The following is a 22,909-nucleotide window of genomic DNA, read 5'->3' as shown; positions in this document are numbered from 1 at the left end:
GTGTCCCTTGAGGTGCTGGTGGAATAAGACATTTAAGGTTATTGTGATGCATTAGTGCCCTCTAGTGGCAATAAAATATAATTGCACAGTATAAAAAAAATAGTAAACTCAAAGATGCTTCATGTCAGAGAGCACAATTTTACAGTCTAACTGGAATACAGGCTTTTTCTGTTTAACTTGGAAGATCTATAATAGCTATCTATCCTTTAGCATTTCCATTCAATGGCAGTTGTTAGGCTGGAACAAGACCCCACAGAAAACTGCCATCTTTTCTCATGGGTGATTGTTTGTGTACTCTAGAGCTGCATGAAAATTATGCCAATGCTGATGGCACCACAAGAGCACATAATCCCAAACCATTCACTAGCACCTGTCTTGAGCTATGAACGGAAACAGACAGGGCAAAATAGTCTTTTTGTTTTTGTTTTTGTTTTTAAGAGCCCTATAAACATCAGGCACTGTAATATAATGAAATAGTTGTGATTATTTTGAAAGGTAGTCAGTGGAGAAAACGTTTTGCAGCCAAATAATGCAGTTCGATATACTAGCAGGGGCTAAAGTGGTCATGCTAACCAGCTAAACATTGACTCCTTGCTCTCACCCCCTGACTAGTCCCGTCTACAGTATAATCACATTGGTTCAAAATTACACTCCACATAGCAGTAATAAACACTACATATGTTCTGATATGTGATTTTTGTCACTTTACATAACATTTTGCTTTCAGTGATGAAGGAACAATGTCGCTGAAAACTTGTCACATAGTGTCTGATTAGGACACAGTGTTAGAATCATGAGATGTGGGGGTGTGTAGATGATTTGCTTGTTTGTGGGTTCACTCATGCATTTGAAAAAAAAAACAGCAAGTTTCAGTGGTTTACATATGCTTATACAAATATTGTTTAAAGGAGAGTCTTGTTTTCTATTAAAAAAAATTAGGCACTTTGTTGTTGAATTAACTTTTTATAGCAGCTTGATTTCTATTAAAGGGGTCATATGATGCTATTTTAAGTTTTCCTTTCTCTTTGTCTTATTTTCTGAACATCTTAGTTAAACACTTTGAGTTACAAGTGACTCTGAGCCCCTGCACTCTTAAAAATAAAGGTGCTTCAAAAGGTTCTTCGAGCGATGCCATAGAAGAACCATTTTTGGTTCCACAAAGAACCACGCAGTCAAAGGTTCTTTAAAGAACCATCTCTTTCTTACCTTTTTGTAATCTGAAGAACCTTCTTTCGCCACAAAGAACCTTTTGTGAAACAGAAAGATTCTTCAGATGTTAAAGGTTCTTTATGGAACCATTTAGACAAAAATGTTCTTCTATGGCATCGTGAAGCACCTTTATTTTTAAGAGTGTGGTTTGAGTTCTGAAGGCTTATTTTAACCTTAGATGCAAAGAGTTGGACAACAAATCAGCCTAAAGTTTGATGGGAGTCTGCCAGGAAAAAAAAGAAAAGAGAGAAAGAAAATGTTACAAGTTTCATTGGCTTAAACCAAAGCTAAAGAAGCTAAAAAGCATATTTATACATACATACATACATACACAAAATTCGAATTTCGAATATTCGTCGAATTTAAAATAAAAATCCACATTCGAATGCAAAAATGTTGCATTCGAATTTTAGGTGTGCGTCAGGCAGCCTTATCAGTGGTGTGCGTGATGCGATGACGATGTAAGTGTCATTGCATTTTAATACTTTTGTTAGCCTATCCAGTTGAACCCACTAGATGCAGTGCTGCTATGTTGTTCATTCAAAATATTGCGGGGGAAAAGAACATCAATGCGGAAATTATGTTATTTACGTCAAAACCGAAACCAAACCGTTCACACAGAACGCATATTTATCACATTTTCTAGAGGGACGTCTATCACCATTGCACTCGTGTCTCGCACAAGAGAGCCACATGTTTAGAAAGCCATGTAAAATTAATGTAAGTTCAACTTTTTAAAAGCATGTCTCAAGACTTTATGGCGGGTTTTCCCCATCCTACTGCATCTCAAGTTTTTAAATGAAGAAAGTACTCTTTGTGATTGGTTTTCGGTCCTTTGTTTTAAACTATACATACATACATGCATGATTCTGTTTTGTTTCTAATTGTTTAAGCAACTTTAATTATATAAGGTTTATAAACATTATTTTAAACATTATGCACTTTTTTCAAAGATAGTCGTGTTATTTTATTATGCTTTGAAGAAACGTGCATAATATTTTGTTCGATGCGCCCTCTTGTTGCCTTAGGAGAGAAGCCAAAAGCTTTTCCCCCCCCAACTGAAATTATGCTTTGAAATTCGAATATTGATAATATTTAAGTACAAAATTCGAATTGAGTTTTATGCTGAAACATGAGCTCTTAAAGCTCCGCCCTTTTCTGAAAAGGGAGAGGGGAGCACCAGCTCATTTGCATTTAAAGAGACAAATACAAAAACGGCACATTTTGGCACACACCCTAAAAGTGCCAATTTCAACAAGCTCTAAAAAATTTATTATATATATATATATATATATATACACACACATACATACAGTGTGTGTGTGTGTGTGTGTGTGTGTGTGTGCATCATATAACAAAGTTCTATTGCTATTGTTCCAAACCTGTATGACTTTGTTTAATTTTTGAAACACAAATTAATGTAACCAAAATTTTGAAAATCTCCAAAAAGTCATAAGGCAGGGTAAAACCCAGGGTAAACCATTTGAATCGAGAGGTTTAATCCAAGTCTTGTGAAGAGATATGATCGCTTTATATGATGAACGGTTTTAATTTAGCCTTTTATTTACATCTAAACAATGATTTAAAGACATACATAGAGCATATGTGCGTGATGCGTGAAAACCAGTGAAATTTGCTCTAACATGACGCACAAACAAGCTTCCGGTTTATCATGTGTTACAATATATACAGTGTGGTAATGTCTTATATAGACAGGTGTGTGGCTTTGCTAATCAAGTCCAATCAGTATAATCACACACAGCTGGACTCAAATGAAGGTGTGGAACCATCTCAAGGATGATCAGAAGAAATGGACAGCACCTGAGTTAAATATATGAGTGTCACAGCAAAGGGTCTGAATACTTAGGACCATGTGATATTTCAGTTTTTCTTTTTTAATAAATCTGCAAAAATGTCAACAATTCTGTGTTTTTCTGTCAATATGGGGTGCTGTGTGTACATTAATGAGGAAAAAAAATTAACTTAAATGATTTTAGCAAATGGCTGCAATATAACAAAGAGTGAAAAATTTAAGGGGGTCTGAATACTTTCCGTACCCACTGTATGTATGTATTTATATGTGAATGAAACCCTAAATTAAATCTGTTCATTATATAAAGTGATCATATCTCTTTACAAGACTGAGATTAAACCACTCAATTTTGATTTATTTTATGATACCTTTATGACATTTTGGTCTCTTTAAAGTTTTGGTTATCTGCACTTTCAATGGAGGGACAGAAATGCTCCAGTTACTAACGTAACCTCGGTTCCCTGAGATAAGGGAATGAGCGTTGTGCTGAACGCATTTGGGAAACTCCTGTTTTCTCTGACACTGAAGGCTGATTTGTTCACGTTTGTGTAGCTGCACGAACAAATTACATTTCAACCTGCCAAAAGGGGAGGAGCTGACTGCTGTATAAGTCGGCTAAGAGCGCCATTTATCAGAATCTTTCAACTGTCTGCGACAGCCATCGACTCGCTTGCAGTCTTATAGCACGGCAGCTTATCTCAGGGAACCAAGATTGCATTAGTAACCATTAGTCTCTCCCGTTGCTTTGAATGCATTTGGGGAACGCATCCAATAGCGGTGTGCTATTAGCAAGTGCAGAACTATGAATGAATGAATGATGCATTTCTGTAGCATTTTATTGTGTATTGTTGTACACCCAAAGCGCTTTACAATCATGTGGGGGGGTCTCTCCTCGGTTACACTTTATTTCGATAGTCCACTTTAGACATTCTACTAACTATAAGTAACTTTGTAACTACATGTCAACTACATGTCAACTATTTCTCATTAATTTGCAACTACATGTCTACTAACTCTCAGAGTAGACTGTTAGGGTAGGTTTAGGGTTAGTAGAATAAGTTGACAAAGAAAGTGTTAGAAGATATTAAGCAGACAGTCTACTAATACTCGACTAACTGCTAGTTGACTTGTAGTTGCAAAGTTACTTGCTGTTAATAGAAAGTCTAAAGTGGACTATCGAAATAAAGTGTTACCCTCTCCTCAACCACCACAACTAAGCCGCTCTGCGAGCCAAGCCCCGGAGGGCTCGAAATGAGGGCTGCTATAAAGCATGGACTAATTATGAGACCCAAGCCACTAGGCTGAGGACTGCATAGCAGAACCTATTTCAATCACAGAGGGGATTATGTGAATTAAGCAGACAAAATCCGTGCCTGGAGGGGGATGTCTAAGTTGTAAAACCTAGCAAAGTTTGATGGTGATGACCAGCCAGCGACTGCACAGATATCACCAATAAAAATCCCACTGGACCACGCCCAGGAGGAGGTCATTCCTCTGGTGGCGTGGGGCCCTCACCCCGATAGGACACTGTAAGCCCTCTGAGGTTCTAATCCAGCAGCTCTTGCAGAAAAGTTAGCACAGATAACGTCACAGGAAGACGGGTCTTCATTCCGTGCTGCACACCAGTCAGATAAGACTGACCATTTAAGGGCAAAGAGGCGTCTAGTAGATGGGGCTTTAGCCTCCAAAATAGTATTAGTCACATTCACTGAGAGCTGTAAAGGTTCCCGTTGAGTGGCCAAGCATGAAGGCTTCACAGCTCAGGCAGGGAATGCCAAATCATGCCTCTTGCTTGTGAGAGGAAGTCTGTCCTCAATGGTATCAGCCAAGGGGCTGCCAATAGAAACTGAATCAACTTGGGGAACCATGTCTGATTCCTGCAGAGTGCGGCCACCAGGAGGACCGAGCATTTGACTTCCCTGACCCGTCTGATGACCTGAGATTGCACTGTGCCCATAAAAGGAGGTGCCGCACCATCCTGTGAAGGGAGCGTGACCTGAGACTGCCTTGGTGATTCAGGGCTTGAAATTAACTTTTTTACTTAATTTGAAACTTTAAATGTGAAATTAAAACTGCCAGCAGGTGTCAGCAAGTCACTGTTAATAAGTGAGTCATTGTGATTGAACCAAATCATTTAACAAATGATTCATTCAGGAACGAAACGCCCTCATGTTGCTCAGAGACGCAAAACAGCGCTTTGACTGTGCTTGGAATTATTTTTGTTGGTGAAATAGAGCAAAAACAGGCAATATAGTGTCTAAAACGTAAGTCTCTTAATATTAACTTCTTTTTTTATTGAAGAGTTGTATAAAATCAATATCACGTTTGTAATCATGCTGATTTTTGAAGGAAACAGCACTCTTCCTGTGATATTGATTAACTACTGTATATCAGGGACAGCCAACCCCTGAACGATATGAAATGATGTAAAGGCCCCATATCTTGAATTTTGTGATGCATTTTATTAGACTGAATCATGCCGTGAAAGAACGCACTCTAAATGCGCATGCGCACTAATCTAACCTAATAGACTTCCAGTCATGTATGCGTGCACTCTCTGTAGGTGTGTTTTGTTTGGATTTTGCAATATAGTCGATAATGTCAAACCGCACATCCTAAAACAACAATTACGAAATGTGTAGATTCGGTGGCGAACGCTGTTACCGGCAAACTCCGTCCCACAGGCTTTACAGTGAATACAGTGCATAGAGCACAGTGCATTTTCATAGCGGAGCCACTCGAAGTCTTTCAGCCACCACTCTCTCCGAAAACTGTACAACTACTATTCGGCTGGTGGATCAACATTCACCAAATGATCGTGATCACCAGCACCATTATTTGTAACTTTAGGTGGTTCACAAAAGAAATCTGTCAGTGTTCTTTTCATTTTCTTTCTTCTTCATCCCTTTCTTTTTCTCGCGGTAGTTAGCGGAAAGCAGTGACTGGGTGATTGACAGCTAATATTAACCAATCTAAAATCAGCATTCAAGTTAAGAATGTAAAGACGAAGTTTAATTGGTTATGTAGCCTAACGTTTCATAGAACGGCAGACAGGTCAGCGTATCAACACTCAGAAGGCACATACTCTGAATGTTTTTCGAGAAATGCAAACAGGTCGCACAACAACAATTATATGCACTCGCACAGATGCTCCCAAATAGATTTTGAAGTCGCACAGATTAAATTTCGGGAGCATATGCGACCAAAATGGTCGCAATTTGGAGCCTTGTGATTTATAAAGGCTACCACCATCATGTTTTCCTAGCGGACCAGGACATGGTGCCCCTTTAAGGCTGGTAGGAAGGTTTTCAGGGCTAGAAAAACTGCCTTCATCTTGAGGCAGTTGATGTGTAAGTATTGCTCCAGGTTTTACCAGGAGCCTAACGCCGGTCCACCCTTGTACAGTGCTCCCCAACCTGAGTTGGAGGCAACTGTCGTGACCACCTTCCTTCTGGAGGTCAGTCCCAACGGGATACCTGACTGAAACAGGCGAAAAGTTTTCCATGGGGCCACGTCCATGCATTTCGTAAATGTGTGTGGAGCCAGAGACAGTCCGAATGACAAGACTGTATATTGATAAGCCACCCCTTCAAACACGAATCTCAAAAATGGTCTGTGATGAGGGGCTATCTGGATGTGAAAGTAAGCGTATTTCAGATCCACTGATAAAAACCAGTCCCTGTGGCATATTTGCCTGCCAACAAGAAAGTAGCGTCTGTAAAAACTCTGTTTGCTGGAGGAACTGTCTCCACAGCTCCTTTTGCAAGCAAAGTTTGCACTTCAGACCGGAGAACATGAGCATCATTGTCCTGTACCGAAGTTTGAATGGAGCAAGTAACCTCTTTTTATGGTTTTTAAAACCCAGCTTGACACATCCGGAATGGCTTTCCAAGCCTGGAGCCAGGTGGCAAGCGGTCTGAATTTCTTGATTGACAGGTTGCCGCTCTGGGGTGGGGAACTGAAATTCGTGGTTATGAGAAGAGGAGAAATTTTGTTTGGGAAAGGGCGGAAAGGGTGCCACTGAAGGGCGGGTCCAATTGAAACAAAGCTTCCATCTCCCACTCCTCTTCCTCTCTGCATACTGATCAAGACTGCTTTAGAGGGTCACTCGTGGACGGGGTCCTTGGCCCTTAGGAAATGGGTAGTGTTTCACCACCTGAAAGCGCTGTGAAAGCCCAGGTTCAGATTTGGATTGAGGCTGGGTCGTTGAGGGCACAGCTATAGCAGGCTGCTGCTTAGATGGAGCCTTCTGGTGACTTGATGCAGGTGCCGAACTAGATCGCTTGGGCAGAAAGTGATGCATGGCCTGCGATGACTTCTGCGCTGCTGTAAAATATTCGGTGAATCCATCCACAGCAGGGCCGCACAGTCCCTTTGGAGAGACTGGAGAGTCGAGGAAGGCGACCCTGTCAGCGTCCCTCATCTCAGTTCAATTAAACCAAAGGCGGTGCTCTAGCACCACCAATTTAGCCATGGCCTTACCAATCGCCTGAGCTGTGGCTTTTGTAGTGCACAGAGCAAGTTCGGTCACTGTGCACAGCTCCTTAAAGGCACCAGGACTTGGGCCGGACTCGTCCATTTTGCGGAGAAGCTTGGCCTGAAACACTTGTAGTACTGCCATCGTGTGAAGCACTGAGCCAGCCTGGTCAGCCGCTAAATAAGCTCTGTTTGCTAGAGCAGAAGTCGTCCTGCAGTGTTTAGATGGATGTGCTGCATGGGCTTTCATCCGCAAAGCCGATGGAGGGCACAGATGTGCAGCAACTGCCTTTTCAAGAGGGGGGAGCTTGCCATATCCTATTTCTTCAGCGACATCAACGATGGTGAGAGCAGCAGAAGTGGGGGAGTTAATACACGCTGAATTGGGGGCATGCCATGTCCTGGCGAGTTCGCTATGAACTTCCAGGAAAAACGGGGCCTTCCTCATCAGATTCAGCAAAGAAAATCAAGCCGCTCGCAGCCGATGAGGGGCACTCATGTTTGAATCAACTTTGCAGACAAATTTGCTCAGAAAATTGCTCTTTTAATCTGCCGGATGGTCGCAGGGGAAGGCTTGTGTGACAATCTTTCTCTGCCAGGGGCTCTTCTAAGGCGAACAGCAGAATGAGCTTCTTTCATCAGCCTCTTCTTCAGAGTCCAGCGAAGAGATGATTTCCATCGCTGAAGGAGAAAAATTCTGACTAATGGTGCTCTAAGCCAACTTATCTAGCAGTCGGCTCCTCACCTTTTGGCGGATTGAAGCACCATTTGTTCGTGCAGCTACACAAACGTGAACAAATCAGGCTTCAGTATTCCAATATGCATTTAATGCAACAGGAGAGACCGTTCGATAGGGAACCTCTCTAGTTTTAATTAAAATATCTCAATTTGTGTTTTGAAGATGAACTAAAGTTTTATAGGTTTGGAACAACATGAGGGTGAGTTAATTTTTTTTTAAATTTTTGTGGTGAATTATCTCTGCAAATAACTAGAGCAATATTTACACTCTATATCCCTCTCTGTAAGCTAATGACCACTAACTGAATACACCAAGCATATGTTTCAGGTTTTTTTTGCAAAAATGACTGAATTGTTGCATAACGTGTAAACACTGTAAATAACTTAGAAGGATGTCCTTAGCCATTTCATTAGTCGTGATAACATGAGATAGGATGGCTCACTCTGCCTGAACAAGTGATTTTAGGCTGAGCAATTTGCCATTGAGCAATCAGTGGCACTAGTGGCAGGTACTTTGATTTGAGATGGTAATACTGCAAATGAAGATTGCGAGGGGGACCTGTGATCATTCTCTGTGAATTCAGTGGGTGCAGGCTCTTGGAACATGGAGAATGAGACATCAATTTTGTATATGTACTGTGTGCCTTGAAAGGTTACCACATAGATGTTGGTTTGAGGAGCAGTGCCCTGTGCAACCACCAGTATGTCGAAACCATGTCTGCATCCTGCATCTGACCCAGTTGTAAAGGCAAAAGACTATAGGCATTACAGTCATAATTTACATTTAGTCATTTTGCAGATGCTTTTATCCAAAGTGACTTACAATTGGGAAATACATAAACCGATTCTTCTTAAAGAGGCAAACAGACACAGGAAGTGCTTGTAATACCAAATTTTAGGTATTGTTCAAATAAGTAAAAGCTAGAAAGGGAAGGAATAAATAAAGAGAAAGACAAAGTTTTTTTTTTTTAATTTAAGATGAAGTCAAGTAGCGTTGAAAGAGATGAGTTTTCAGCTGTCACTTAAAAATTGTCAGGGATTCAGCATTCCGGATAGGGGTGGGAAGATAATTTCACCAGCCAGGAATAGTGAATGAGAATGTTCTGGAAAGTGATTTTGAGCCTCTCTGTGATGGTACCACGAGGCGTTGCTCACTAGCGTATCTCAGACTTCTGGAGGGGATGTAGATTTGTAGTAGTGAGTGGAAGTAGGCGGGTGCTGAGCCTGTGGCTGTTCTATATGCAAGCATCAATGTCTTGAACTTGATGCGAGCCACAACCGGTAGCCAGTGCAAGGAGATAAAGAGAGATGTAACATGAGCTCGTTTGTGCTCGTTGAAGACCAGTCGTGCCACTGCATTTTGAATCATTTGTAGAGGTTTGATTGTGCTTGATGGAAGTCCAGCCAGAAGAGCATTGCAGTAGTCCAGCCTAGAAATGACAAGGGCCTGGACAAGAAGTTGTGCAGCATGCTCCGTTAGAAAGGGCCTGATCAATCTGATGTTGTGCAATGCAAACCTGCAAGATCGAGCATTCTTTGCAATGTGGTCTTTGAAGGTCAGCTGGTCATCAAAGATTACACTAAGATTTCTGACCAAAGTTGATGGGGTAATTGTAGAAGAACCTAGCTAGATGGTGAAATCATACTGTAGAGTTGGAGTGGCAGGGAAGACAAGAAGCTCAGTCTTTGCCATGTTGAGCTGTAGGTGATGTTCTTTCATCCATGCTGAGATGTCCGCCAGGCAGCCTGAGATCCGTGCAACTACTGTTGGATCATCTGGTTGAAATGAGAGATAGAGCTGTATGTCATCAGCATAGCAATGGTAGGAGAAGCTATGTGCCTGTATGATAGGACCCAGTGATGTAGTGTATATGGAGAAGAGGAGGGGTCCAAGAACTGATCCCTGAGGAACCCCAGTGACCAGTTGATGTGCTTTGGATACCTCCCCTCCCAGGCCACCCTGAAAGACCTACCAGTGAGATAGGATTCAAACCAGCGAAGTGGAATCCCTGTGATGGCCAGTGATGAGCGGGTGGACAGGAGGATCTGATGATTCACCATGTCAAAAGCAGCAGATAGATCCAGGAAAAATAAGAATTGATGATTTGGAATCAGCTTTTGCAAGCCGCTGGGCTTCAGTGACTGACATTAGCACAGTCTCAGTTGAATGGCCACTCCTGAAACCTGACTAGTTAGCGTCCAGTTTGTTGTTCTGTGAAAGAAACAATGATACCTGGTTGAAAACAACTCGTTTGAGGGTTTTCGCTATGATTGGAAGGAGAGAGACAGGTCTGTATTTATCTGTAAGTGAAGTGTTTAATGTAGGTTTTTTGAGCAGTGGGGTTACCTGAGCCTGCTTGAATGTAGTCGGGAAGGTGCCTGTGAGGAGATATGTGTTGATGATGTGTGTGAGTGCTGGTAAGAGTGTAGGAGAGATTGCTTGGAGAAGGTGTGAGGGGATTGGGTCCAGAGGGCATGTTGTAGGATGACTGGAGAGGAGAAGTTTTGATACTTCTGCCTCCGTGAGGGGACAGAAGGAGAAGATGGGAGTTTTAGCAGTGGGTGTGATTGGTTTGAAGTCCTGTGTGTGTGGGGCTGAGAATTGATTACGGATTGTTCTAGTTTTGTCCGTGAAGAGTGTGGCGAAATCATCAGCTGTTATAGAAGTGGTGGGAGGTGGTGGAGGGGGACAGAGGAGAGAATTGAATGTTTTGAAGAGATTACATGTGTCTGGAGCGCTGTTGATCGTATTGTGGAAGTAGGAAGATTTGGCAGTATGGACTTAAGCAGAGAAAGATGAAAGCAAAAACTGATGCATACTCAGGTCTGACGGATCTTTTGATTTGCACCATTTTCTCTCTGCTGCCCTGAGTTTGGTCTGATGCTCACGAAGAACATTGGATAACCAGGGGTTAGAAGGGGCAGCCCATGCTGGCCTTGAGGAGAGAGGACAAATATTGTCTAGACAAGAGGTTAAAGTAGAGCATAAAGTGTTAGTTGCTGCATTCACATCCAGAGATGAGAAATGGGTATGTGCGGGAAGAGAGGATACTATAGAGGAAAGATAGGAGGGGGAAAGGGAGGGTAGGTTTCGTCTAAAAGTAACTGGTATAGGGGTTGGTGGCACACAGGTTGCAAAATGTAGTTTAAATGTAATGAAGAAATGGTCAGAGATATGAAGGGGTTTTACCAAAATGTTGTCTGCAGTACAATTGCGTGTGTAAATGAAGTCAAGCTGATTTGTGCGTGCTTGTAGTGGTAAGTCGTTTGAGATCAAATGAAGCAATGAGTGAATAAAAGACTGTAGCATAAGGCTTGTCCAAATGAATGTTGAAGTCGCCAAAGACTAAAAGTGGACTGCCATCCTAGGGAAATGAGGAAAGCAGCCCATCCAGCTCCTCTAGGAAGGTGGCTAGAATTTGCCCAGGAGGGGGGTAAATTACCCACAAGCTGGAGTTTTATAGGAGCTGTTACAGTAATCGCATGAGATTCAAATGAGTTATAATTGCATAGGGGAGAGTGGGTTGAGTATTTCCAATTGTTAGAAATGAGCAGACCAGTGCCCCCACCCTGGCCAACCTAACGGGGGGTGTGAGAGAAAGATAAATGGTTAGACAGAGCAGCTGGGGTTGCTGAGTCTTCTGGACGAATCCAGGTCTCGGTCAAGTCCAAGATGCTGAGTGTGGATTGTAAAGAAAAAGCATAAATGAAGTCTGCTTTGTTGACAGCTGACTGACATTTCCAGAGACCCACAGAGAAAGAAAGAGGTACAGTAGATGTACAGATAGGACGCAGGTTAGCAAGATTGCGTTGCCGTCTGCGTGTGACGTTAGAGCGTTGTCGAGAGACAACCGGAATGTTTTGGAAACACATGATGGAGGTGGAAAAGAGAAGACAGAAAAGGAGAGTGTGTAAAGGGAAGATAAATATTATACTTAAGTTTTTTGCTCGGTGAAGTCACGCAGGTAAAGTTGCAGGTCTTTACACTTGTTGGTCTTCACACAAGGAGGCTGAAAACAAGGGTTGAACACTTCCGATGATGCTTCCGCATCAATGCACAGACATCAAATAAATACACAGTCTAAGACACTAAAGTGAAAACAGCTGTGAGTGCCTTCTAATTAGCACAGCCAATAGCCTATAGCAGGGCAGTTGCTCAAATCGAAACTACAGTTCGCACTTCAGTGAAGGAAGGGTGCAATGCAAATAACACAGGCTCCTTCTTAGCCGAGGGCAATTATTATAATTACCAGTAAGTGCAATCAAAAATACAAACTCCAACGAAAATACATAGTAGAAAACGAATTATTCCTTCCTAGCAGCAAGTAATAATTTAAACAACAGATCTATAACCAAGTATTATGCAAAACACTCATGTGCTGACATCCGTCTCTTCTGTTGACTAATCGCTTCGCCATAATATTCTTTGCTTTTCTTTATCCTCCTGGCCAGTACTGCCTTGACATTGAGGCATACAAAAAGTGTCAGCCTGCCTTGAGCTCAGCTCATTCACCTGGAGAGGAGGAGTTGGGCAGAGGATGGCAGGTCATCCTGTGGAAGAAAGATTATACATATGAAGTAAAGCAGCTTTTATGTCACTTCACTCCCTATAGTACTTCTCCAGCAGATGTTTGGCAGATTGCACTGCATATTCTGCAAGGTCATTAGAGAGTAGCAGAGAGGGCTTCTCCAAATGTGCTCAAAGTGTATGTATGTACAAAATCTAAAAAAATAATAATTACAAACTGCCGTGCATTATCCGTAATAGTGTCTTGGTCCATGTTGGGATGCATCAGCGGAGAGAGCAATGGTGTCAAAGAACTGGAGGACTAGACACAATATCCTTTAGCTTGTCATCTTAAATAATACATCATCTAAAGGGATTTGCCAAAATCTGCATTTTGAGTCATGGATACTGAAGACCTTGGCACACGTCATGTCAACATTGACCGGTTTTCAGGGGATGATGTTCCCAAGTTTCTTTTTGAGTCTATACATATCCTTACAGAACCACAGTCATTATCTCAAGCTCAGCCATAATTTATTCCCTCATTGCAATGAGTAATTTTTTGGCCACACATCCAGGGGGCGCCACTGACTGTACCCCCGGTTTACTTTTTCATTAGTGTTTATATGAGCTGAGGGTAGAATGAGGTTTAGTTGTTGGTGAGATATACAGTAATGTTGCATTTAGCTCCTGTGTCAACCTTCTTTTTTTTTTGTTGGCCAGACCCATGCTTTAGTCGCAGTGTTGTTTCACTTTTCTGAGTGACATAATCCACTGTTCCACAATAGTAGGTGTAATCAGGTGGATCTAGAGATGTGTCCAGTTCATTCACCCAGCTGAATTTTGAGTTTTTGAATTGCACTGCACTTCTGCAGTTCACTTGGTAGGGTAATCATGAACTAGAGCTTGATATGCTGGTCTGTGTGATGGAGCACCCTCTTCCTTTTGTCTGATAGACCAGAATTACAATATATGTGCCATTCTTTTTCAAATTTGCTCCAGTTGTCAGCTATATTTTCATCAGAAATTAGTAGATTAATGCAGGGGAGATCTTGTGTCTTATTTAACCACTTCTGACACTATGTAGATTGTCTCAAGAAACTAAATACAGTATGCAGTACCAACATACTTTTTTAATTTGCCTACATTACAAGTTAAAGCAGTACTATTTTGAAGCTACTTTAAGGGGCTATATTTGTTCTATGAGACTTTCAGATTACAAATCTATATAATTAGATTAAGAAATTAGCCAAACAACAAAAAAATACAAGTGCATTATTTAACAATTCATTGTGCACTGTCCAGGATATTTCTTTCTGATCCCCATTACATGGAGATGCTGAAAAACACAATTCCCCAAATACTCTGAAGAACAAGAAAATAAAATCCCTCCATAGGCACTAATAAACTTCATTATTTGTGTTTTAAATACATTTAAACTACATTTCAATATACATTATTATGGTTTTTATAAATATATATGTTTTTAATATTTGTTTAATGGCATCTTTTTTTATGACTGAAGGCAAGTATCACTGATCGCAATACTACTGATGTCTCAATGAAATTGCTTTCCCCCCCTAATATTTAACCATTGACTATAGCCATTCAACAGTAAAATTGAGAGCTATCAATTTTAACATTTATTAGACTTTAAAAAATAACTTAGAATTTAAGTGAACTTAAAACAATCTACACATAAACCCATTATAATAAATATACAGAAATTGAAGTTATCAAACACTATATTCTAAATTAAATATAGATACATTTTGAAGCTACAAAAGTTATTGATTTCCACTTTTTTCCTTTCTTCTTTGATTAACAGACATCCCAGCTGCTGGGTTAATAGGTTATTTTTAATAGGTTATTTTTAAGAGCTGCCCCTGCTGAACACAACGCAGATCTGCATCATATTTTCTCTCAACTCTTTACTTTTATGACCCACTTCAAGGCTTAAAGTCTCTACTAATGAGCTGACGAGTTGAATCGGGTGTGTTAGATGAGGGAGAGTGCTGGGCTGCTCCAGGACAGTTTTGAAAACCACTACATTTCAGAGACATGTTCTTAAATGTGATTCATAAATAACATGCATGCGCAGTTTTAAGGCAGCTTTAATCGCCTTTTTGGAAAATTAATGTGGTCATAAAGACGTTCTGCATCTAAATAAATGCAATTCTTATCAAGAAAAAAAGAGACAGAAGCAGCAGATGTGAGTGAGGTGGCCAACCCTAGGTCCACCCCTGCATTAATTGTGTTAAATATTTTTAATGTGTTAAACTGAAAAAAAATTATCTCCTGCATTAAAATTTTTTCATTTTGACAGCACTAGAACTGACTCAAAAGAATGAAGGCATTGCAGTTCAGGCTTACTAGTTCATATTCTAAACAAGCAGAAATGTTGAAAAATTGTAATTATTAAAAATGATTATTTTATCAGCTTTAAAATGCAAGAATCATTAAAAAGTAAATAAATTAACATGGTACTTAACACATTCTTACTGGCCAGGCTAAAAATGCAACACCCAGTTTTATAGAATAGGAGGTCCCTGGGGTGCCTTTCTGTAATCTTTCTGTTCATGAAGATTTTCTTGGCTTGAAAAAGGTTGAATTAATAAATTGCTTTCTAAAGGTATACATAAAACAGGACAGTTCTCCACATAGTCAAACTTTAGGGAGTAAGGGGTTAACATTTGATTTACATTGGTAGCTGGCCAGTTCCTTTCAGACTGTTTGATTCAATTTAAAGAACCGACTCATAAGACCCATTCACTGGATAATCAAACATCACTGTTTGCACTGTATTATTGTTTAAAATGTATGTATTTCACAGTCTGGTCTGTTCCTCAGCTAAAGGATGATGACTACAGTCATTTGCACACTTTTTCACAGTTTTTTCCCCCCTTCTTTGCCTTTATGTGCTTTAGCACGGAAACAGGAGATAATTAAAGTCACAGAGCTGCTGATCGAAGCCATTAATAATGGAGATTTTGAAGCTTACACGTGAGTGTTTTTATTTCATGTTTTGCCTTCACTCTGTTAAAGAATGATTTATTATGTATTTTCGTTTTTTTATATTATATTGGATTCCACAGGAAAATGTGTGACCCTGGACTGACATCTTTTGAACCTGAAGCTTTGGGAAACCTAGTGGAGGGGACAGATTTCCACAGGTTCTACTTTGAAAACTGTAAGACATGATGTTACATGTTAAAGGAATAATTGATGTTTTTATACTAAGAAAGTGAGTGGGCTATCAAGAAAAAATATATGTATATATTCCAAATCTTCTGAAGCCATGCTATAGCTTAATGTTAGGATTAGAGCAAGTTGAAGTTCAAGAGAGCAATTTTTTTTTTGTAGGATTTACTTTGAAACAACATTTGTTAGTAAATTTATTTTTAAAGTAATTAAAAAGAAACAGTGAATTACAGTAAATTAGACATTTTGAAATAGAGAATATTACAGTATGTTTTTAAGAAGTATTTTTGTTTGATTTACAACTTGATGCTCAGGTGGTACATCAGTTATAGCATCGGCCACAACATGTGAGAACAAACAATGTTCCGTTTTATTCATGTCAAACCTCACACAATGTATCTTCATGTGACAAGTTTGATGTGAGAGCTACATTGGAAGAGAAGATTAACAGTGAAAACTAATTTTTGGATGGTTCCTCACAAAAAAAAGCTATCATATACTATATTAAACTCATTAGCTGTGTGGATTCGTTCATGACATTTTTATTTTTTTTATTTATTGTCATTTTGATGCTTGGCTGTCCCCTCTTTTATGGTATATTTCTAAAGGTTTAGAAGGATATTATTTAAAAAAAAACTTGAGTTCCACAGAAAAAATAATATGAAGATGTGTTTATAAAATCTACTGAATTTTACACGCTTTTTGACTAAATTGAATGTGTCCTTTAATCTAATTAATTGTATCCACTTGCATGCATATTGTTTTAATAACTTTAATGTCTTTGATAAAGGTGAAAGTGCCTTGAATGACACAAAACCATAAGCATTATTGTCCCTCTGCTCTAGCGCTCTCCAAAGGTCACAAACCCATCCACACCATCTTGCTGAACCCTCATGTACACCTAATTGGTGAGGATGCTGCATGCATCGCTTATATACGGCTCACCCAATACATGGATGTCAACAATATGCCTCACACTATGCAGTCTGAAGAAACCCGTGTCTGGCATCGTCGTGACGGCAAATGGCAGAACATCCACTTCCATCGCTCTGGCTCACCAACTGTGCCCACCAAGTGAGGTCTGTGTTTATGTGTGTGCATGATCCCAAACATCTCTGTTAAAGAGACCTGTTTGTCCAGGCTAGTTAATGCTGATTAATGTTGACCTGGTTCTGGACTAGCTTTTAAAGAAAAACAAGTAAGTGTTGTATTCTTTGTTACAGCAAAAGGGTGCTATACTGTTAAAAATAAAAATTCCTAAAGGAGGTTTTCACAGTGAAAACCATTTTGAGTTCCCAAAAGAACCTTTTAGTGAACACTTCTTAAAGGGTTCTATTTTTTTTTCAGACCACGAAACGAGAATTTTAAAAAAAAATCTTGTTCGTGCTCGTCTATACAATGGCAGTGGAGAGCGACCAACATCAAGCTTTTTAAAAAATGTTGCAAAAATATCGTAGTATCACAACTGTCGGTCTTCTGTACTTGACTGCACATTCATGATACTTGATAAATCAAGATGAATAAAAACACAAAAAAGTGTTAGTTAAATGCTGTATGTACTGAGTTGAATATCTCCGGACCGGAAATCCGGTTGTCACATAAGTCAGAATGACAGTTGACAGTTGAACACGTCAACTTCTTGTTGCGGCAAATACAACAGATAATATCACCTCAGAGAAAAAAATACATGGATTATATTTTGTCACATTTTTATACAGATACATCTTGATTTCTCACAACTTTTCTTAGTGCGCTTTTCTTAGCGAGTAAACTGCAGTAGATTTTCGTTAAATAAAGTAAATCAAAGTTTATTTTTCACCAAACCCTATTGTATGTCCCTTGGAACATACGATGTGTCACATGGGACCTGAAAAAAAAAAAGTGATCTGAAAAAGAAGTATCAACTTTTTAATTTTTTAATGCAGAAGACTTCTGGTTTATTAGCTGCTGTAGGGAAATAATGAGAAGAATAGTGCAGTAAATGGTAAAACTGTGTGCACTACAAACCAGTGTGATAATACATTAAAGTAATATGGTAAGACACATTAGTTTGCAATATCAAGCAGCAAAACGAGCTGTTTTGTACAGCTAAAAAAAGCTGGACATGACAAAATTTCCAAATGGTCGCGACCACTCTTACAGGAAATATCAGGTGGATACAGCATTAAAAAAAACAATAGGGTGAGTAAATGATGAGTTAATTTTAATTATTAGGTGAACTAACCCTAATCTAAAGAACCTTTTTCCAATATTTAGAACCTTTTGTGTAATGGAAAGGATCCATAGATAAAAACTATGGACGTTAAATAAAGTAAATCAAAGTTTATTTTTCACCAAACCCTATTGTATGTCCCTTGGAACATACGATGTGTCACATGGGACCTGAAAAAAAAAAAGTGATCTGAAAAAGAAGTATCAACTTTATTTTTGAATGCAGAAGACTTCTGGTTTATTAGCTGCTGTAGGGAAATAATGAGAAGAATAGTGCAGTAAATGGTAAAACTGTGTGCACTACAAACCAGTGTGATAATACATTAAAGTAATATGGTAAGACACATTAGTTTGCAATATCAAGCAGCAAAACGAGCTGTTTTGTACAGCTAAAAAAAGCTGGACATGACAAAATTTCCAAATGGTCGCGACCACTCTTACAGGAAATATCAGGTGGATACAGCATTAAAAAAAACAATAGGGTGAGTAAATGATGAGTTAATTTTAATTATTAGGTGAACTAACCCTAATCTAAAGAACCTTTTTCCAATATTTAGAACCTTTTGTGTAATGGAAAGGTTCCATAGATAAAAACCTTTATTTTTGAGAGTTAAAGTGACACATAGTGGATATTTTTGTTTTGATGCAAACCCATCCCTTAAAAAGTTACAAGTTAAAACTTGGTCAGTGTATAAAAAAGTAAGAAATAATATTTGTGATGAGGTAATATGTTATTTCTTCTTCTTTTTCAGTTAATAAGGGCTCCAGAGCACAGCCTTTCCTGTCAACTGAGCTTCAACAAGTGTCTGGCCTAACTCAACCATGATCTTCATAGTTTGCTCTACTGTACCAGAGTCTTGTTTACATTTACTGTTGGACTTATAGAATATAGAAGGTTGGATAGTCATTTCAGATCAGGATGTGGTGTGTTTGTATGTGAGCACATTTACATGTACTGAGTATGCTGTTTACACACTATACTCATTTATGTGAAAGGCATGTTCTTACTTAGTACTTTAATCTTTTTTAAAGGGTTACATTTTTGTATAACAAAATATATGGAGCCATTTGTTAGTAATATGTGGTGTTTGGGTACAGGGGTACTGTATATCAGAAAATAATTAATCAAGGTTTTTTTTTTATTGAATTTGTCATTAAATTTTTTATGACAGATCCAAGATTTACTTATTTCTTAAAATGACAGATATATGAGCTTGCTAATGGTTTTCAGTGATGTACATTATGTGAAGTGCTATTTCTGCTTTACACTTTGGAGTATTAATAGTTTGTTAGAACACATAGGACATATTGTGCTATTTTCTTGGATAATCCAACATTTTGAGAGGGGAAAAGGTTTAGAGATTTTTATTTTATTTTTATTATCATTATTGCCCATGAATTGTCATACAGTTATTATACATCTGAATATATGAATAAATAATGTAACAACTCACACTTCACTATACCAGATATGCTCATTCTGTAAAAAACGTAATTGGCTAGCAACGCCAGATAAGTTTTTCCTTGCTTTTCAATGAATTTTGTGTGTTTTTTTTTTGTTTGTTTTTTGGTGGTAACTTAATCGTGTACATTTTCAAATGTGTCTGCTTCTCACTGTAATTTGTGGTACTCCTTGAGGAAAATCGAACAGGTTGCATTCTCATTTTTATATTTTATGAATAATGCATGACTTTTCATTCTTATTCATCTCTCATACAGATCCAAAACCTTTCTGACCATTTGTTATATGAATCTCTGTCTTGACAGACAAACCTTGACTGGAGATCTCATGGGTGATGGTCAAATAGAATAAATTCAGTGTTCTGTACACATAATTCGGTTGCACTTTATTTTAAAGTATGTGTACTTACATGTACTTACAGTGTACCTACATAAGAACGTTTTGGTAATATTAGGTAACTACATGGGGTAGGATTAGGTTTAGAGGTAGGTTCAGGGTTAGTACCTACAGTAGTTATTGTAATTACTATAATAAGTACAAAGCATGTACATGAGAAACAGGACTGTAAAATAAATTTCTACCCATAATTCACTACACACAATTACTTGCTAAAAACGATAAATATCTGAAAACATGGTGATGCCACAATGTACTATTAAAACAGGCAGATTGTCAGATACAATTTTGATTCTTCTAACTCCAGTTCATTATGGTAATATAACAAGTTACAGTACAACATTATAGAATAAGGATATTACAAGATGACTTGATAGATTTCTAAATATGTAAAACATCTAATAAAATGTGTGATTTCTGCAAAATACTTGTATTGACATCATTTTGATTTTATTATTGTCAAAAGTTAATTCCATCTAAACTTAATCGAACATCAGATTGAGCTTTGTGGAATAGTTTGCAATATAGTAGGTATATATTGTTTCTAAGCTTATTAGTAAAGTAATATTTAATTAAAATTAAGCACAAATAAAGCCTTTATGATTCTACAAACATATGTGGTATGCAGTTGATCACCATAACTTCATCTGCCTAGAAGAGTAGCTCCACCTCGATGAGATGATTTAGGCAAATTTGCTGATCCAATTTTGTAGAGATTCATTGTTGTACTGTACAATGAGTAATAGTAATTGACACATGCTGCTTAAATTGTATAATTCAGAATATTCATTTAATGTCTGCTGGTTAACAAAAAAGATCAGATAAGGAGAGTGAAACATTATTTTCTTTTTGTTTTATTTTGCCATTAATGCATGCTATATGTACTGTATATGCTGTCATTGCTGTGGAAAAATATGCTTATTAACCAAATTTCCTTTTCAATTTTTGTTTTTTTTTACTTAAATCTCACTTTGTAGAAAGCCTGTATAGGATTAAATAATCTAGAGTTTGCCCAAACCATTTCTGAATCATCAGTTAAACTATTGAAATTGTGCGTGCTATTGTTCATTACAAAGTACGCTGAATGTTTCTTCGCAATATAAAAACCTCAGCACAGTTTCACAGACATACATAAACTTGCAAATCCATCACGCATCACATTTGCCAAAAAAGTTGAGACTGGCTTTGGACAGGCTTTTTTCCTAATATTACTTTTACTAGGTCTAATGGGTATTAAAGCTAAACATGTCATTTAAATTGTGTTTGCATCAGCTGCCACAATTTAGAACAAGCATCAGCAATCCATTATTTTACTTCAGAGGTGTAAAGTATTTGAGTAAATGTAATTCCTTACTGTACGTGAGTATTTAGACACTGTAGGTTTATCAAAGATATTAGCAACTTTTACTCTCTACTTCACTACATTTTTGAATACGTATCTGTACTCTTTACTCCACTACATTTGTAATGAATGTTGCAATTACATTACATTTTGCATGGCACCTTTTTTTTGTTTTTTTGCTACAAAAGAAGTGATATCGCCATCTACAGGGCACCGAAAGTACTATAGACCCCTTTCAGTTAGTAAACAATGTGACATTTTTTTCTGCGGGCAGAGCCTAGCTGGAGGCAGAAATATTCTGACCGCTTCACTAATGCTAGCTATGAAGTTTTGTTAGCTTGTTTTTTAACAATGACCGGAGAAAATTCGATTTTACCTGAACATGTAAGGTGACAGCGATTGTTTTTTGAAAAAGTTAACTTTAACGAACGAAACCAGACAGGCCGACTCACATTTACACCTACCTGATAGAAACCTAACGTGCATAATAAAGAGAAACTCACTTGTGTCTATCTAGTCTTGAAGATGTATATACAGTATATTTCAATGTCAGCAGGCAACTATTTTTACAGCTACATGACAGTGAACTGGGCCAAAATACAAAAAAAAAAAAAGTTAAACATTTAATGTAATGGATATAATTTGAAGATATATGTAGGCCTAATGTCCAAATAGTTATTTTTTACGTACATCTCCTAAATTATATAAGTTTACAGTGACATTACAGTACCTTTACATTACATATAGGCTACATTTAAAGTAAGATGTGAATATTTTCTAGAAATAAAAAAAAAAATCCAGAAACTGCAAATTTTGAACTTGTATTTGATTATTCTTTCTTACCAAGTTCTTAAAAATTTCAGCTACAATCAATCACAGTGCATAGGCCTACACAATTACAAATGATTAAGCATTTGTAATTGCACGCACACAGACTTTCATACACGACATAGGCTACTCTTGCATGTTGTGAGATGCATAAGAAATCTTTAGACGCATAACACAAAACAATTTTCTCTCTCTTTATTTATTCCTTCCCTTTTCTAGCTTGTACTTATTTGAACAATGCCTAAAACTTGGTATTTCAAGCACTTCCTGGGTCTGTTTGCCTCTTTAAGAAGAATCACTTTATGTATTCCACAATTGTTAGTCGCTTTGGATAAAAGCGTCGGCAAAATGACTAAATGTAAATGTAAATTGTTAAACGAAATTGCATCAAGGCTCAATTAAGGCAATATTTGCCTGTCTCCTCTGAAATTCTTATTTCACCTAAACACAAAATTCTTAAATTCTGCATATTTTCCTAATAGAAAATAAGGCAACAGTGATATTAATGTTTCATTTATTATTATTATTATTATTATTTTACATCATTGCAGCAACAGCAGAGGAAAGAAAAAAAAACAGTCAAAATTTTAAACACTTTCCCTCCCTATTCTGAGTTCTACTGTAAGCACCTAGAGGATCATCACAAACAGGGAGGATACAAGTCAAGCCCACGAGCACAGTTTTGGAGGGGGATTTAAATTATCATTGAATTCAGTAATACTTTAA

The 22,909-nt window shown here is 38.2% G+C and overlaps 1 protein-coding gene across 1 annotated transcript in view; it reads left to right on the top strand.

Moving 5' to 3' along the window:
• LOC107561529 (calcium/calmodulin-dependent protein kinase type II delta 1 chain) overlaps positions 1-19,292 on the top strand; it is a 149,938-nt gene extending 130,646 nt beyond the window's left edge. Inside the window, exons 17-20 of the mRNA XM_016245993.1 lie at positions 15,671-15,746; positions 15,839-15,933; positions 16,790-17,023; positions 18,908-19,292. Coding sequence (XP_016101479.1) covers positions 15,671-15,746; positions 15,839-15,933; positions 16,790-17,022 — 404 coding nt within the window. The 3' untranslated portion in view covers position 17,023; positions 18,908-19,292. The remainder of the gene's footprint in view (positions 1-15,670; positions 15,747-15,838; positions 15,934-16,789; positions 17,024-18,907) is intronic.
• Positions 19,293-22,909: the final 3,617 nt, after the last annotated feature.

The sequence above is a fragment of the Sinocyclocheilus grahami genome, unplaced genomic scaffold (assembly GCF_001515645.1).
Source record: "Sinocyclocheilus grahami isolate Dianchi unplaced genomic scaffold, SAMN03320097.WGS_v1.1 scaffold777.1, whole genome shotgun sequence".
In the NCBI taxonomy this organism is placed as follows: Eukaryota; Metazoa; Chordata; class Actinopteri; order Cypriniformes; family Cyprinidae; genus Sinocyclocheilus; species Sinocyclocheilus grahami.
The sequence above is the reverse complement of the archived record's forward strand: the minus strand, read 5'-3'. Positions and strand labels throughout refer to the sequence as shown.